At 37.8% G+C, this 18,014-nt stretch overlaps 5 protein-coding genes across 6 annotated transcripts; 2 read left to right on the top strand and 3 right to left on the bottom strand.

Annotated features, from left to right (window-relative positions):
* Positions 1 to 1,709: 1,709 nt before the first annotated feature.
* On the bottom strand, positions 1,710 to 4,144 carry LOC6649263 (T-complex protein 1 subunit zeta). Its single transcript, XM_002071620.4, has 2 exons — positions 3,887 to 4,144; positions 1,710 to 3,486 (listed from the first exon to the last, which is right to left on the bottom strand). Exons 1-2 carry the CDS (start codon positions 4,021 to 4,023, stop codon positions 2,022 to 2,024), a joined length of 1,602 nt encoding a protein of 533 aa, XP_002071656.1. The 5' UTR covers positions 4,024 to 4,144; the 3' UTR covers positions 1,710 to 2,021.
* Positions 4,145 to 4,250: 106 nt separating this feature from the next.
* LOC6649262 (vacuolar protein sorting-associated protein 18 homolog) lies at positions 4,251 to 7,991 on the top strand. Of its 2 annotated transcripts, none has more exons than XM_002071619.4 (6): positions 4,251 to 4,365; positions 4,470 to 4,847; positions 4,913 to 5,592; positions 5,658 to 7,080; positions 7,152 to 7,303; positions 7,357 to 7,991. In XM_002071619.4, the coding sequence occupies exons 2-6, from the start codon at positions 4,559 to 4,561 to the stop codon at positions 7,840 to 7,842; spliced, it is 3,030 nt and encodes a 1,009-aa protein (XP_002071655.1). In that variant the 5' UTR covers positions 4,251 to 4,365; positions 4,470 to 4,558; the 3' UTR covers positions 7,843 to 7,991. The 2 variants fall into 2 exon arrangements, with proteins under 2 accessions (XP_002071655.1, XP_023034989.1); XM_023179221.2 differs by having other exon boundaries at positions 4,445 to 4,847.
* Positions 7,992 to 8,280: 289 nt separating this feature from the next.
* On the bottom strand, positions 8,281 to 9,038 carry LOC6649261 (protein C19orf12 homolog). The gene is made up of 2 exons (XM_002071618.4): positions 8,646 to 9,038; positions 8,281 to 8,571 (listed from the first exon to the last, which is right to left on the bottom strand). The coding sequence occupies exons 1-2, from the start codon at positions 8,845 to 8,847 to the stop codon at positions 8,351 to 8,353; spliced, it is 423 nt and encodes a 140-aa protein (XP_002071654.1). The 5' UTR covers positions 8,848 to 9,038; the 3' UTR covers positions 8,281 to 8,350.
* Positions 9,039 to 9,735: 697 nt separating this feature from the next.
* LOC6649342 (protein C19orf12 homolog) lies at positions 9,736 to 10,577 on the bottom strand. Its single transcript, XM_002071617.4, has 2 exons — positions 10,116 to 10,577; positions 9,736 to 10,041 (listed from the first exon to the last, which is right to left on the bottom strand). The coding sequence occupies exons 1-2, from the start codon at positions 10,315 to 10,317 to the stop codon at positions 9,821 to 9,823; spliced, it is 423 nt and encodes a 140-aa protein (XP_002071653.1). The 5' UTR covers positions 10,318 to 10,577; the 3' UTR covers positions 9,736 to 9,820.
* Positions 10,578 to 10,878: 301 nt separating this feature from the next.
* On the top strand, positions 10,879 to 14,807 carry LOC6649341 (protein halfway). The gene is made up of 4 exons (XM_002071616.4): positions 10,879 to 11,294; positions 12,377 to 13,401; positions 13,478 to 13,988; positions 14,069 to 14,807. The coding sequence occupies exons 1-4, from the start codon at positions 11,277 to 11,279 to the stop codon at positions 14,459 to 14,461; spliced, it is 1,947 nt and encodes a 648-aa protein (XP_002071652.2). The 5' UTR covers positions 10,879 to 11,276; the 3' UTR covers positions 14,462 to 14,807.
* The last annotated feature ends 3,207 nt before the right edge of the window (positions 14,808 to 18,014 follow it).

The following is an 18,014-nucleotide window of genomic DNA, read 5'->3' as shown; positions in this document are numbered from 1 at the left end:
ACAAATTCATTTAAGTTTGACTAAATTTTCTTGAGCACAAAAACAAAAAAAAAACAAAAAAGAATTACTAATGAAGTCACCCGAAAATCAGAAGCAGAAAACGAAAAGAAACACAGAGAAAACGAGAAAGCCAGCGAAATGGAAACTTCTCACTGGGCCCCTATGCGTATGCAATGGTAAATTTTGTGCATTTCACTTGAATCTACGAATCGGATGAACTGACAAATAAAATTTACTGCCTTACTTTGGCATTTACCCTGGAGATTACTTAGCAAATAACTTGGACAATTGATTACTTTAATAAGTATTTGCAATTTGGCTCTAAACAATGTTAAATATTATATTCATATATTGTTTAAATATAATATTTCTCTACAGTTATTGGTAAAGTCTGATAAATGCATACTCTATAGAATGGGTACTTATAGGTTCCATAGATTATCAGAGTTCACGATGCCCTGTGGCCCATGGTGCAGAAAGTTTCAAGTTTGACATCTGGACCTTGCGAAAGACAAAACGCCCAGACATTTGTTTAAGAAAACGCCTGAGAGAATGTTGACAAATGTTGGGACCACCACGGTTTTGTTCCACCTTTTCGATGGAGATGGAGAATCCAATTTTGGTCGGCTGGTTTGCCTACCTGGCATCTTTTCATCGACCAGACCGAATAGCTAATGTTAATACATAAATTTAACACACACGCACACACACACACACACACAAACACACATATATGTATCTTTCCTGGCCCCTGCGTGAATGTGGTGAGGAAATGGAAATCAAAGCTTCCCCTTCTTCTTCTCCAAAAAAGGGTTTTATTTTCCTCGACAACATTTAAATATATACAAAATGGACACACAAGCAGACAGAACGACAGATGGAAAACAAAATTTACAGCTCATTATCATGCTGATTTCAATATCAATTTCCGTACGTTGACATGAAAAATCCCTTTAGACATTTTTTTGGTGAAATGGCAAAAAAAACAAACAAATGAAAAAAAAAGGAAAACAAATTTGATGCGGACTTGTGCTTTTCCCGGAACACACACACACATCGCACACAGTGAACTCTCAACAATGTTTTGCATAGATGATATAGATAGATAGATGCTTATATCAGTGTGGTTTTTCCCCAAAGCAAAAGGAGTTAGACCCTTGGACTCAAGACGGTAAGAAATAGTATTCTCCAAGGAATTTCATTCAAGATATTGCTTAAGATATGCCTCCTGTTACCCATTTCTGCAATGTCCAGTGTGCAGTATCCTCTCACTCACCCAAGAGAGATAAGACTTAAGATCTTTTAGAAACAACTGCCTAATTTTTACTTTTTGTTTCTCTAAAAACGATTAATTATATAATATAAGAGTATGTTTTCTCTTTTTTTTGGTAAAATCGGTAGAACTAAATGAAAAATTGGCTTAAAATATTATATGTTTGACATATTTTAACTTGCAAACTTGTAGGAAACATGTAAAGGATATTCACTGTACTTGAGCCTAGCTGTTGCTCCCTTTTGAAGTAGGCAGTGTTTAGATTCCGAATGATGGGGGTGATGTTTGGTAAGTGGATTGGTTGACCCATTTACATAAATTCAACGGGCAACACCAAAAAATTTCATTATAATGTGTCAAAGGCTGCAAAGGAAACAAGAGGGCTTTGAGGTCCCAAATTTAACACGTTGATTGTAGTAGAATTTGTGTGTGTGTGTGTGGTTTTTTTTTTATTATTAATTTTTTATTCCATTCTTTTCTTTTTGTTTTTTTAAACCAATGGTTCCTATTAGGCATAATCGTTAGCAAAACAATGGAAAATGCATAAAAAAAAAAATATTAAGACTTGTTGAGAAATACATTTCATATGGGTTAAATGTTTGTGTGTATGTGTGTATGTGAATACTAGAAGTATTTCCGATTTTCCATTTAGTGATTTTTGTTTGTTTTTAGTCGCGGGTATGTTGAAAATGCATTAACATAAGTTAGTTAATTATAGAGTGACCGAGGGGGGAACAAACATCGGGGACTAGCCCTTGAGGCTGGTCATACCCGCACGCATCACCTCATCGACTAGCAACAGATTGCTGGCAATGATCGAACAGGAATTAAGGATTTGCTTCTTTACAATATAATTGTCATAGACACCCAGATCTGTTGGCTTCATGGGCTCACCGGTAGCCAGATCGAGTCCAACCAAATCTGGATTGAGGCGATCCTCCACAGTTAACTTGACAATCGTATCCTGGGCATCGTAGCCGCTGTTGACTGCCAGTGTTTTTGGTATGACCAGCAAAGCATCGGCAAAAGCTTGAACGGCCAGACGGGATTTACCCTTAATAGTGTCCTTAAAGTCCACTAGTTTATTATAGGCGCGCACCTCAAAGGCTCCAGCGCCTGGCACCAAAGCCTTGTCAGCAATTGTATTATTGATGGCTCTCAAACCATCACGAATGGCGTCCTTAATCTGGACAATTGTATGCTTATTGGGACCCTTTATCAATATGGTCACCGACAAGGGATTTTTGCAATCCTCGACGAATGTATATTTATTCTCGCCCAGCACATGCTCATAGACGACACCGGCATAGCCCAGATGCTCCTCCTGGAGATCATCGAATGAATTCATAGCGGTGCCACCGCAAGCCAAAGCCAAACGTTCCATATTACGGCGCTTGGCACGACGCAAAGCCAGGATGCCCTCCTTAGCCAAAGCATCCAACGAAATTGGATCAATACCCTTCTGGTTGATCAGAACAAAGGTGCGATCTTTGCCATCGCAGACGGCACGTTTCAACTCAATCACTTTCTTTACACGCTGATCAATGAACTCACGCTCGGCGCGCACAAATGACTCCCGCTCCTCAGCCGTCTTGTAGAAGAAACCGGAATTGACCTCGGCCTTTTCATATTCCAGGGAAACATTAGCCGTCAGTATATAGGCCTTTTCCAAACGCTTGGGCATATCCGGGTGACGGGCTCCATGATCCATTACAAGACCACGCACCAGTTGGGTGTCTGTATCGGTTTTATGCTGCATCTCCATTAGCTCAACCATATGCAAATCCACTGGCTTGGAATTATTCTCACTGGCGATGGTCAGCACAGCCTCCACACAGACTTCAGTTAGCAAATCGGCCAGACCGGGATGCACCTTGGTCTTCAAACTGGTATTGGCAATCTCCATAAGATTCTTCTTTGTGATCTCCACAGGAACTTTTACCTCATCGAGAACTTCAAGAGCCTTATCGCGTGCCTTTTCAAAGCCTTCGGTCATGATGCGAGGATGCAGGCCCTCCGATAGATAGATATCAGCCTGTTTCAGCAGCTCACCAATAAGCATTACGGTGGTAGTGGTGCCATCGCCAGTGGAATCATCTTGGGCTGTGCTGGCACGAGCAATCATCGATGCGGTCGGATGCTGGATTTGCATTTCATGCAGCAAGACATTGCCGTCCTTGGTAATTTTGATGTCACCGGCGCCAGAAACCAACCTGACCAAAAGAAAGATCGAGAACATTATTAGAAAAAATAAGACTCGTGAGTCGTTCTCTCTCTCTCCCTTTCTCTCACTCCATCTCTTTTTAGTTCGCTTTTATAGAAACTTGGCTAAAGTGGTCAATCGAAAATACTAGAAATTTATTTAATTTCTTTAATACTTTGACATCATCTGTAGGGATGACACCCATGTCCCTGCCATTTTCTTATCCTGTTTGCATGACGCATGCCGCTGTTTGTTGTCGTTTCTAACCTCAATTGACATATGCCGCCGCAGTAGACGGCAGCTGTCATTAAATTGATATTTCTTATTTAATTGTAAATGGTATATAGCCCATATTCTCTGTCGTAGCTATTTGTTGGTAGTAAATAAACAATTATTCTATTTGCACTTACATTTTAACCGTGCCTTTGGGACCCAAATTCGTACGCATTACATCCTGCAATCCTTTGGCAGCGCTGATATTGATAGCCAACGCCTGGGCAGCACGAGCGAACTCAGCCTTGGGATTCAGCAAGCTAATGGATGCCATTCTTCTGTTTGCCTTTTCACTCAGAAAATTTAAATAGTTTTAATGGGAGAAACAAAAATGAACAGCAAAATCGAAGACACGCGCTGAAATTGTCGAATCAGAAAACAAATGAGTAATCTAGTCGCGCCAGTGTGCCCGAATTCACGAGTCACGAGTCCAGAAATTATCGGCTGTTAATTTAACAGTGCTCGTAAATGATGCTGTTATTTAACAGCGCTCGCAAATTATGCTGCTGGGTGGGGGCGTATGCAACAATAATAATAAAAAGGAATCAATTGTTCAGGGTTCATTAAAAAAGGCAACTAAAAGAGGGTCTCGTTGTCAGACCTGAACAAAACCACGGTAAGCTCATCTAGCGGCGATTAAAGAAGACCAGTAAAGCAGAAACAAACGATTCAGTAGTCAAGCCCAAGTAATCCAGCGGATTAATTACTTCTTTATCACAGCAAACCACAAGATATCCTCTTTAAACTGGAGGGTAAAGTCCGTGAATTGACTTGACTCCTTTAGATTAAGATTTCGGTAATCTTGAAAGATGGCACGGGCGATACCACCGCAACCCAAGTTCCTGGACCGAATTGACAATGGGCCAAACAATTCCAACTCGTTTGTGGTAACCGCTGGCGGCAATCCCTTCGAGGCCGAAGAAGAGGAGGAAAACGAAATATTTAGCAAACACAAAATGGTACTGAGGTTTCCACCGAATTGTAGCGGAGATTTGATGCACTTGATGGTATCAAAGAATTGGTTAATTTGTATAATTGGCACACCAGACCGGATGACTCTGCTGCGTTTCTTTCTGCCACGAGCCATACCTCCAGGAGGTGAGTACTTTTCAGCTTAATGTACTTATTTTTGCACTAACTTTCGATTTATTGTCCAATTGCAGAATTGGCCATGGAGAAATATGTAACAGGTTCCGGCTATAAGATCCATAAGGTCTTTCTAGACCCCACAGGTCACCATGTGATCATTTCACTTTTACCGCGTTCCTCATCGGCTGGTGTATCAGCCGATTTCCTTTATATACAATGCAGCGAAACGCCGCAAGCTCAGCAACTAAAATTGCGTCGCATAGAGAAATTTAAAGATCATGAGATTACGGCGGTGGCCTTTAATACATACCAGGGCACAGACACCAGCACAGGATGCATACTGCTGGGCACTAGCCGAGGACTAATCTTTGAGACTGAATTGGGAGCTGGTAGCACTGATGGTCATGCCCAGAGGCGGCAGCTGTATGATTTGGGCTTGGGCCGACAGAAATATCCCATAACGGGATTGGAGCTCTTGCGTGTACCGAATAGCCAGCGTTATGTGGTGGTGGCCACCACACCCGATTGCATTTACACATTCCAAGAGACTCTCAAAATAAACCAGGAGGAGTTCCAGCAGCAGCGTTCACTGCAGGCAATTTTTGCCACCTATGTGACTGGCGCCCAAGAGCCCCAGAGTGAGGAGAGGAAAACAGATTTAACCCATTCCCAGCTGCGTTTCTTTGCCCCGCCTAATAGTAAATATCCGAAGCAATGGGCATGGCTATGTGGAGCAGGCATACGAACAGGAGAGGTGAGTATTGTTTAGTTTAAACAAACGAGAATCCCTGAGAAAGATAAGCAACTTTTTTTTTGCAGCTAAGTATTGATCCAACAAGTGTGACCAGTTTATTGGGCGACACTTTGATCGACCTGGACTTTGAGTCCGGCAAACATCTGTCCTATGAGGAGCGTCGTCTTATTGTGCCCAAATCATTTGTCCTTACTGAATACCATGCCCTGCTCTTGTATCCAGACCACCTTAAAGCCATTTGCCTCCTTAATCAGGCGGTAGTCTATCAGGAACCCTTGAATGAGGCTCGAGTTGGTCGCGCCTTAAGCATGGAACGGGATCCGGTGACAGGTTCTATCTATATCTACACAGATAAATCGGTATTTACCATACGCATCGCCCGAGAGGAGCGTAATATTTGGCGAATTTATTTAGAGCGAGGTCAATATGAATTGGCCAAGGCTCATGCCGCCGCAGTGCCCGAGCATCTGCAACTGGTGTTATCTGAGCATGCTGATGCGGCTTTCAGAGAAGGATCCTACGAAATAGCTGCCAATTACTATGCTGAAACGGATAAGACCTTCGAGGAGGTGTGCCTAAAGTTTATGATCCTGCCCGACAAACGGCCAATTATCAATTATGTGAAAAAGCGTCTGAGCCGTCTAACCACAGCTCCAAATCCAAAAGAAACGAACGCAGATATGAATGCTGCCATTAAAGCTCTGGTTGTTTGGCTTATTGATCTGTATCTGATACAAATCAACTTACCTGATCAGACTGAAACTTGGCGATCGACTTGGCAGCAGGAATATAGTGAATTCATGAGGGATCCTGCCGTACTGGCCTGTTCCATGCAGCATCGTGTTGAAGTCCAGCAGCTCATTGCCCAGCATGCCGATCCCCACAACTTGGCCCAATTCGCCATTGCCATTGGTGATTACGACGAGGTGATTGGCCAGCAATTAAAGGCTGAACGCTTTGTTGAAGCCCTGCAAACATTAAGCAAGCAGGGAGACCTTAATCTCTACTACAAATATGCGCCGAAACTTATGGAGCAACTGCCTGAGCAGACTGTTGATGCTTTAATAGCTCTGGGCCACAAGTTGGAGGTGGAAAAGCTGGTGCCCACACTGATTGTGATGGAGACTAAGGAGCAGCGAAAACAGACAATGCGATATCTAGAGTTTGCTATTTACAACCTGAACACCACCAATGATGCAATTCACAATTTTCTAGTACATCTGTATGCCCAACATAAGCCCGAATCGTTAATGAAATATCTTGAGATTCAGGGACGAGATGAGACTTTAGTGCATTATGATATACACTACGCTCTAAAAGTGTGCACCGATCTGGATGTACAGGTGGCCTGCGTATTTCTCCAATGCATGCTGCGCATGTGGACATCGGCTGTGGACTTGGCTCTGAAATTTAATATGAATTTGGCCAAGGAAACGGCATCAAAGCCTCTGGATAGTGCAACGCGACGTAAATTATGGTTACGTATTGGTAAGTTTTCATCCAATCATCCATTGGATTTTCTTAATGATTTTACATTTCCGATTCTCTTGGCATCGCAGCGTACCATGACATCAAGGGTACCAACGATGTAAAGAAGGCATTGAATCTCCTAAAGGAATGCAAGTTGTTAAGAATTGAGGATCTCTTGCCATTCTTTTCGGATTTCGAGAAAATCGACAACTTTAAAGAAGCCATATGTGATGCTCTTAAGGTAAGCTTAAACATCAGAAACATTGTTTGTATTTCAATTTCTCGATTTTGTAGGACTATAATCAACGCATTCAAGAGCTGCAACGTGAAATGGATGAATCACGTGAGCAATCAGAGCGCGTGTGCAAGGAATTGCAACAATTGCGCGGTCATAGTATATCCCTGAACGGCCAGGACACTTGCACCATTTGTGAGATGATGCTACTAATCAAGCCCTTCTTTGTTTTCATCTGTGGCCATAAGTTTCACAGCGATTGCTTGGAAAAGCAACTGATACCAATGCTAAGCAAGGAACAAAGTCGACGTCTAGCCACACTTAAGCAACAAATGGAGACCTTGATGACAGGCAACAGTACCAATCTAAAAGGACAACAGGTGGCCCCGCTGATACCCAGTGGCGAGCAAAAAAAGCGAGGAGAGCTTAAGTCGGAAATCGAAGAGATTTTGGCTGGCGATTGTCTTTGTTGTGGCATTCTCATTGACACAATCGATCAACCTTTTGTGGACGACTGGGAGCAGGTTAATGTCGAATGGGAATAGTTTCTTTTTGTTGTTTTTTTTTTCTTTTCTTTTTAACATTGAAATAATGCAATTGTATACATATATAAGAAATAACCGTATTTATTTTTACAATTAATAAAACTATGCAGAATTACAATAGCTAATCCCAATCATAGCTATGCCTAGTATCAATCAACCTTATCCATCCATTCATTCTAGAAGCGTCTGCTGTACGTGTTTATCGCTTTTCAACAAAGTAAACCCATGCACTTGCCTTATCACATGGCGTTCGCTTGTTGTCTTTGCCACGTTAGGTTCAATAAAGGGGAATTACAAAATAAAAGTAAACCACTGCCACAAATCCAAATGGAAAGGCAAGAATCTCATAATTCAGTAATAGCAATGCATTTCTATTTAGTCTGGTGCGTTTGACCATCGGTGTTCGAGGTAAGAATTTTTAACTGCTCTATTTTTGGCTCGTGCGTCTGTTTGTTTTATTTATTTATTTTACTGTTGATAAAACAATGAACAATTGCAATGTCGAATGTTAATCCATAATATTTATACTCAAGCGTTCTTGGGCAAAGGATTTAACTGCATCTAGAACGACCTGTTGCACAGGCACATTTCTCATAATTAAGGGCAACAGCATTACTAGATCTGTGGGATGTACTTTCTCGACTGCCTTATAGACATGCTGAACTAATTGCTCACGCTGTGCATCGGTCAGATCGTTTAAAATGATTTCACCTAATGGACGGAAGGAATCTAACCGATAAAAATAAAGATGTATAATAAGCCATATTAGTTGTATAACGAGTCTTAAGTGCCTATATACTTACCATCGGCCATTCCATATGCTAATGCGCCACCAACAGCTGCTCCTAAAACTAATCCGCGTGGTCCCAAAAATAAGCCACTAAGTAAGGTGGTAAGGCCAACCACTGCAGCTCCTTTGGCAGACTCTTGAAATGTCGCACGAACTTCATTTCGATCGACCAAAATGGCAATGGCTTTTATCAGTTCCTTGCTATCGATGGGCATTTTTATAAATTATTAAATTTAAACTTGCAGAACGCTTTTAACCCTACAACAATATATCAAGAATGACGACTGTGCAGTTCTTGCTACAAATTGGCAATGACAATCGGTTAAAAATTCGCTAAAGAAAAGAATAGATATGCCAATGTAGATTCATATCAATGGATTTTTTTGTAATACAATAGTTGTTATCATTGCCACGCTAGGTTTAAAAAAAGGGGAATTCCCCTTTTCTCTGTCTCTCTTACTACACTACTCTCTATTTAAATAGAGTTTTAAAGTAGAGCTGGGAATCCATCGATAGTCTCCCCCCTCGATGGATTTTGCAGCGATGGAAAAAAAAGTCGATAGTATCGATGGCTTGGACTTTTTCCATCGATGGATGAAACCATCGATATTATCGATGGTTCCATCGGATATTTAAAAGGGTTATTCGGTGCAAAAACTGTTAAACGTTAATTATGTTTTTAAATCCATTTAATTAACTTTTTAGGCAAAATAACATTAAATTAAAACTTTATCGTCATACACTTATTGTGCTATAAAACAAAAAAAAACTTTTCAAGGCAAATCAAACTAATACCAAATACTGTTAAACAGCTACATATATTGTTGCAAGATTCCGATATTGACTTCAAAATTAATTTAAAGTAAAAATGACAAATTTTTGGTTTGCTTCGAGATATTCAAGTAAAAACCCTTTTTTATTGAAGCAACAAAGTTGAAATAAACAATAGATGGGTTTGAAAGTTCGCATTCTTCCGATTCTGACTAACTTAAAGGATTGATTAAGTTCGATACATCGCCATCGAAAAATTTACATCGATCTATCGCACTTTATAAATTCCATCGATACTATCGATGGAGCCATCGATGGATTTCCCAGCTCTATTTTAAAGGTAAAAAGTTTTTTATTACTATTAATAAAACTATGTAAAATCACAATAGCTAATCCCAAACATATCGATGTCGAGTATCAATCAACAATCTGCATTCTTAACTCGTTAGTCACAAAGGACATGACTGTATTTAGAACAGCCTGTTGCACAGGCACATTGCTCATAATTAAGGGCAACAGCATTGCTAGATCTGTGGGATGTACATCCTGGACTGCCTTAGTGACATGTTGAACTAATTGCTCACGCTGTGCATCGGTCAGATCATTTAAAATGATTTCACCCAATGGACGGAAGGAACCTGTTCAATAAAGATAAAGATGTATGATAAGCCATATCAGTTGCATAATAAATTCAAAGTACTTCCGCACTTACCGCTGGTCAATTTATAAGCAGCAATGCCACCGGCAGCTCCTCCTACAGCTAATCCAACTGGTCCCAATAGCATGCCACCAGCAAAAGAGCAGGCGCAACAGATAGCTGCTCCTTTGCCAGATTGCTTAACTGTCACACGGACATTTTGGTCATCAGCCACAATGGCAATGGCACTCATCAGTTCTCGGGTATCGATGGGCATTTTTATAAATTATGTACCTCTCGAAAATATGTTTACGTTATGGACAACTTGAATTTCACAATTTGTAGACTTTGGAGCCAAGCCAAAATTTCAAAGGTGACGAATATGCACTTCCTGATACAGTAGTCGCTATAATTATAATGGCCACCAGGTACAATTTACAAATTTCTATGCAATTTTTTATGCAATACAATAAACAATCACAGGGCCTTAGCTTTTTTTTTAACGGGGAGACGTGTATTTCTGTTATTTTTATTTTATATATAATTTGGTGATGACAAACAATAATCAGTTGCCAGAATCGATCAGACATCGATAATTGTAACTGACACAGTGATCTGTTGTCATAAATAAATAGTGAACAATTCATTCAATTTTATTATCCAAAATTGTTAATTCTTGTCTCAAAATTGTTAGTTTCCTTTGTTTTATGGTTCCGTTTTATTTCTATGTAGGCAAAATTGTTCATTTTCAAAAAGAGTGCTCATTTAGACAATCGATAACCTTATCGATAGTATGCTACCAGTGCTGGTTAACCCGTTGCTTTTTGTATTCCGTTGTTTGTGTGCGTGAGTACGTGTGGGTGTCAGTGGTTTAGAGATGAACCCTGCGAATTCGAATTCTTGTTTATTGCCATCAATTTATTTATAACAATACAACAATACAAGCACGCACAAAATATTTGCTTTTCTTAGTGATTTTTTTTTTTGCAAGAAAAAAAAAAACAAAATATTCATTAACATCAACAAATGTGCGAATTTGGTGGTTGTGCTGATCATTTTTGTATGGCAAAACTAATTAAAATGTATAGCAAACCAATTTAACAGTGGCAAATAAACAAAAAAGAAATAGCATAACATAAATTATATACATACATATCAACATCGAAAAGCAACAACAGTTGCTGTGGCTGAAATTGCACCTGTTGCTCTCTGTCCTGGTCTCTCTCACAGGGGAAGATGTATGCAGGCAAAGATGTAAGTCCAATGCGCAGGCAGTTATTTTTATGTGTGTGTGGGTGTGTATATTGGTGGATTTATGTGTGTGTGTAGTAATGTGATAACAGCAATAAATAAATTTAAATAGAAACATACATACATACATACCTACACATATTGATATGAATGTTTGTATGTATAAAGATTGGGTTGGTTTCTTTTATGGTAAATCTCTTTGATCAGAATCTAAATAGATTCTTTGTATGATGATCCTAGGAAATGTGTTTTAACTAAGGTATACACAAAACTATATCTTATCTTAATCAGTATGAAAGACTTTTGACTAAAACATATTTTCAAAACTTTTATTTCATTGTACAACAAGTCGTATGAGTGATATTAATTTATTTAAGGATTTACCGTAAATATGTGAAGGTCAATAAAAAAAAGAACAAACAAAAAAGACTGTAACCAATATTTATACGTACATACATATGTATGTATGTGTATTTATGTGTATGTTTGTTTGCTTGTTTTGATTCCATTTCTTAATGGTTTAATCATTCTTTTATTGGACCCACTTTATCACCAGCTATTTGTTAATTAATTGCCAAATTAGCGTAGCTCTGTCATTTGCAATTGAGCCGCAAGACGCTAAAATAAATCCCCCCAACACCGCCTCCGCTGTCCCACTGGTCTTGGCCCAACCACATCTACAGTGAAGCCTTCAGTAAATAGGACAACGAAACATTTGAGATCTTTTTCCTTAGCTATTGTCAGATCAAACTGCTAAATAAAATTGGCATGGATACGATTCTAGAATGTTACTTATTCCAATAGACTCATAGACTTTAAAATATTGATTAATTTGGCAAGCTAATTTCTTGGTTTATTTTCGGGTTTCTACACAGTTTCCACTGTAGACCCATTGTGGGTGCGTCGGCGTCGTTTGTCGGGCACTTAATGTAATTGACGCTAACGCGAGAAAACAGCAGGGTTCGGCCCTCATGCCCTGACAACGAATGGATATTAATTACCCAAGCAAATAGAAGCCAATGAGCCAAGAACGATATCAGCAAATATTTACATCCTTTCTTTTTTTTTATGGCTTGTAATTGCAGGGTCTTTGTTTGGGTCTAATGCTGGGCCTTCTACTATTGTCAACACATGGCTGGGCCAGGCCCGAACCGGAGGACAAGACAACGCTTGAGGGCAGGAGAGATGCCAGTCCTGGAGATAATGTTTTGCCATCATCCAGCTCAAGAACAGTGGAAATTGAAGATACATTGGATAGTAATGGTAGTAGTAGCATTCCCACATCAACACAATTGCAGAATGCAAGTGAAATAGAAGCTCAGGCAGTAGAACCTCCTACTACTATATCGATCAGTTCGAGTAGTAGTAGTAGTAGTAGTAGTTCAAGCACAACTAGCACCTCTAGTAGCACTAGTACAACAACAAGCACAACAACAACCACGACAACAACAACTGCGGCTCCTATGCCAACATCACCACAACCACCAGCAATACCAGAAGTTCCAGAATACAGAAGAAATTGTTTCTACGCCGAGGAGGAATTATGCCTCAATTGGCACGACGAATCACAGACAAATCAGCTCTACAATGATGCATTTGCCGGGGCATCTGAAACGAATGATATGTCTAGCACTACAGCTGCACCAAACCATCTCATGGCCCAGACAAATGGCAGTCAATTGGCCTATGAGCGACCGCTGCCGCCGCGTGATTCAAACAGCTGTCAATGCCGGGAACATCCTGTTCATGCCAATTCCTGGTATTGTTGCAACATCACCGACATCTCCATGATCTCCAGTTGTGCCAACATCGTCAAATGGACAAATCTCCATGTACGCAATCTGACTGTACCCGCCCTCAATCTATCGAATTCCATTTATCGCTCTCTTCAATCCCTGGCCTTCACCGATGGCAATATTATCCAATTGACCAACGCCTTTCCACGACATTCACCCCTCAAGTGCCTGAATTTCTCGAACAACAATATAGACGAAATCGCAACGCGTGCAGTTAAAGATGTGCCACATTTGGAGTTCTTTGGCATCTCGAAAAATAATCTATCCCGTGTTCCACATCGCAATCAAAACAAGAATATTGCATTGGACATTAGGTGAGCAGCATCATCGTTAGTTCTATGATGTGACCAAAATTTCAAATGTCTAATGTTTTGCATTTCATTTTGACAGTGGAAATATGCGTATGCTATGTGAACCCCTCAATGAGATCATCTATGATGATTCATTCAATTTCATCAATGCGGATATATCATTCTGTTTATACAATGCCACACATCAGTGGTTCAATTCCACCGATTTGGTGTCCGTTAAGCAATTGGAACGGACCAAGCAATGCATCACACGATGCCCGATTATACCCGGATATGGAAATTGTACATGTAAATTTGATCGAATGATGCTTGTGGGTAGAGAACAATCGAAACCCACTTGTGATGTGGACTGCTCGAATTTGGGACTTGTCGAATTGCCACCAAAATTGCCAGATAATACATTTATATTGAATATAACTAATAATAAAATTACTAGTTTGGGTGATTATTTTCATACAAATCCCACATATCATAATATTGGCAAATTGCTGGCGGATAACAATCAAATATCATCAATCTATGAATTCGAGGGTACAAAATTTATTGAGCATTTTCAACGCATTTATATGCGCAATAATTCATTGAGCAAGGTAAAATTGTTGTTGTTAACACATTGTCGTTCAATATATAATTATTAATAATGAATATTTCTTATTATATATGTATGTAGATACCAGAATATTTTCTAAATAATGCTCTTATGGATACGGATATGGGACGTCGCATTTATTTGGCTGGTAATAAATTGCAATGCGATTGCAATTCAGCTAAAACTCTACAAAATTGGCTTAAAGAGCGCAGCACTGATATACCCGATTATATGGAAATACGTTGTCGCAATTTGCCGCAAAGTGTTATCGAGCTGCAGGAGACAAAGCTATGCCAATCGCCACCAGATTGGACTGATTATATATATTATTTAATTGCAGCCGAGGTCATTTTATTATTGGCCCTTATAACCAAAGTATCCTATGATTATTGGGTATTCAAAACTGCAGGATATTTACCCTGGCCAGCTAGTAAAATGCCAAAATTACCCTGCGATTGGTTGTGCGAGTCCTAAGTCCCATTAAGTCCCTCCCCCCCACCCCAAGATCCTCGTAGTCCTTAAGTTAACAATATATCAACAAAATATCGTGACACTACATATGTACATATATATACATATGTAAATTATACATGACAGGGTGGAAATCTATTCCAATTTTTGAATAGTGTAATCAATGTGCCTTCTATTATACCTATATATCTATATACTTGATGTAACTATATTTCTAAGAGAATAATGTTTGCACAAATTCATTTATACTCATTCAGTCTGTGCAATTGTTATTGATGATGTTGTTGTTGTTAAGGAGATATATACATGAATGTCTACATATATTAAAACACTCTCTAAAAAAAACCAATTGGAAAGTTTAGTTAGGTTCTTGCAATTTTTATATATGTATGTATAACCCTCTGTTTCATAGATTCGAACGTTTTATTTTTTAACCGTTTCGATGTTGCTATATATTTATTGTAAATCCATAAAAACAATTTTTCAAACGAAAGTATTTCAATTTTCGAAGAATTTTAATGAAACGAATTGCGTGCAAGTAGGTGTTCATTTTACGAATGATATTTATTGTTTCTGGTTTCTTGTGATGATTTTATTTTGTTTTTTTTTTTTCATTTTCTTTCATTTTTGGTTGTTTTTTTTTTGTTTTTTAAATATAATAATTATTATTAAGAAAAAAATATGCACTTTTTTGAAGTTGTTTTCTTTTTTTTTTTTGATGTTGTTGTTGTTGGTTTTGGGTGTTTTTTTTTTTGGATTTTTGTCATTCGTTTTGACTACATACATATCTAAGATCTCTCTGTGTGTGTGTGAGTGTGTTAGATTAGGACTTGATCTGCAGGCAATGCTATAAATGTGTGAGTGTGCCTTATAAGGAATACATTTACTTGTGTGTGTATGTGTGTGGGTGTGTGTGTATACATTCAATATTCATTTATCATTTGATTTTCATTAGATTTAACTTTATGCTTAAATATGTAATTTTATTTTGTTTTTTTTTTCGTTTCAAGAGACATTTAAATGCTTTTTGTTCTGTATTCTTTTGTTTCATTATTATCGCTTATATTTTTCCATGTGTGTGTGTGTGTGTGTGTGTGCTTGTGTGTATTTCGTTGTGTGATTTTACATATAAATATATTTATATATAAATCATCTGAAAGGTATATACGTACTTTCAGATCTTGTAATATGTTAAACATATTTGTTTTGAAGTCAAAGTCAAAAAATGTGTGTGAGTGTGTGTGTGTGTGTTTTATCATTAAAATGAATATAAAAAATGTTTCAAGTGCCTTTTCATATATATCTATATACACAAACACACATATGTATATAGATAGATACATATATATCTTTACGTCTTTTAATTTTTATGTTTTTTTCTTCTTTGAGCGCGCACAATATTTATCATTTTGGTTTTTATTTCTTTTCTTTTATTATTAGTATTATTTTTTACTCTTCTCCATTTTTTTTTCTTTTTTTTTTTTTTGTTTTTGGCCACATTTAGTCTATATAAATTTCATAAATCAAAAAATTTGTAAATTACATCTAACAATACAATAGTTAACGATATTAAATCTTCTTTAACAGAAGTTGATAACATATTTTATCTAAGGAAATCAATAAACTGAAACATATATATATATATATATATATATAAAGGGAGAGATGATGCCTAGAAACGTACATACATATATTTGTATGTATGTATGTATGTGTGGTATTTGAGCTATAGTCGGTCTTACAGAAAATTCTTATTGATGTATTCATCATGTGAATGAATACCAGCTGATGTACATATATGTATATATATATACATACATACTTGTTTTTCATCATTTGATCTTATGCTATGAATAAAAAAACTAAAAAAAAAAAGACACGAATCATCATAATCAATCAAATTCCAATTGATTGACAGCTATAGAAAAAAATGTTAAATATATTCCAAAATCTGGTGAACAATATATTTATCTTTCGCTTTTTTAGTGCAACAAATTTATACTACATGAAGATGTAAATGTGTGTGTGTGTGTGTGTGTGTGTCTCTGCGAGTGTGTAAATTACAAACAAAAACCAGAGGGCCGGGGCTAACTTCGACCGCGTCAAAGTTTGTATACCCTTGCAATTTTTTTGGTAACTCTTTCCTTACCTATAGCCATCAAAATGGAAAAACGTTTTTTCTAAAAAGGCTAAAGTTTGCGAAAGAACGGCCAACAATCTTAGCATAGGAAAAAACTAAGATATTGATCAAAGTCACTGTTTTCCACCGATCGTTCCTATGGGAGCTATATGATATAGTAACCCGATCTTTATCAAATTCAGCACAGTCATTAACAGATATATTAAACTAACAAATGTTTAATTTGAAAGCAATCGCGTCAACAGTAACGAAGTTATCGATAAAAGTCACTGTTTTCGAAAGATCGTTCCTATGGGAGCTATATGATATAGTCACCCGATCTTGATCAAATTTGGTACAGTCGCTTATATGTGTAATTAACTCACCAATAATAAATTTTATAACAATAGCTCAGAAAATAACGAAGTTATTAAGAAAAGTCACTGTTCATGACTTTGCCATTTGTATGGGAGCTATGTGATATAGTGATCCGATCCGGCTGAATCCGAGATATACAACGCCTGCAGTATATACAAGCCTACAATTTCAGCTCTTTAGCTCTTACGGTCTAGGAGGAGTTTGCGTTGATCCAGACGGACGGACAGACGGACAGACGGACGGACGGTCGGACGGACATGGCTATTTGAACTCGTCTCGTCGTGCTGATCAAGAATATATATACTTTATATGGTCTGAAATGCTTCCTTCTATGCGTTACACACTTCTGACCAAAATTAATATACCCTTTTTGCAAGGGTATAAAAAAATTACTTATAATACTGCAAACCATTTGTTTTTGTTTTTCAATTAATACTGAAAATTATATGCATCAAAAGTTTTCCAAAATCTGAAATCCACTTATAACCTTATAGGCCTAACTTTCTGCAATCGTAAACTGAATTTAAAACAAAAAAAAGGAAATTAATTTTATTCTATTTCGAATCTTTGCATAATTTGAGATTCGATATATCGAAACTGAAACCTCTCTTTTGAAGTGCAATATGTTTGGTTTTGTTTTTCGAAATTGATATTTAAACGGAAATTGTCATAGATTGCCATTCTTAAAGTCTTTTGGTGAGAGATAATAAAAAATACAAATAAATGGACATTAGGTATATGTATATCTATACTATATATTATTAATCTTTTCTTTTAACCTTTGGGCACATTTCATTGAGAGTTTCGAAATTTCGTAGCACTTGTTAAGAGTTTCGAAGCATTTGGTTAGAGGGTTTAGGTGCAGAGAGACAGACAGAGAGCGCAAGAGAGAGAGAGAGAGAGACACAGTTTATAATAACTCTCTTTAAAAACTGTTTTCCCTAATTTGTTCCATTAAATGGAAAAAAGAATTACTAAACAAAAAGTACAAATTTTCAAATTTCAATTTGTTGGCATCGATTTAACTAGTTTGACCAAACAGAATATTCAACTTTTTTC

This window comes from Drosophila willistoni (assembly GCF_018902025.1).
Source record: "Drosophila willistoni isolate 14030-0811.24 chromosome XL unlocalized genomic scaffold, UCI_dwil_1.1 Seg141, whole genome shotgun sequence".
Taxonomy (NCBI): Eukaryota; Metazoa; Arthropoda; class Insecta; order Diptera; family Drosophilidae; genus Drosophila; species Drosophila willistoni.
This window is presented reverse-complemented; position numbering and strand designations above follow the sequence as displayed.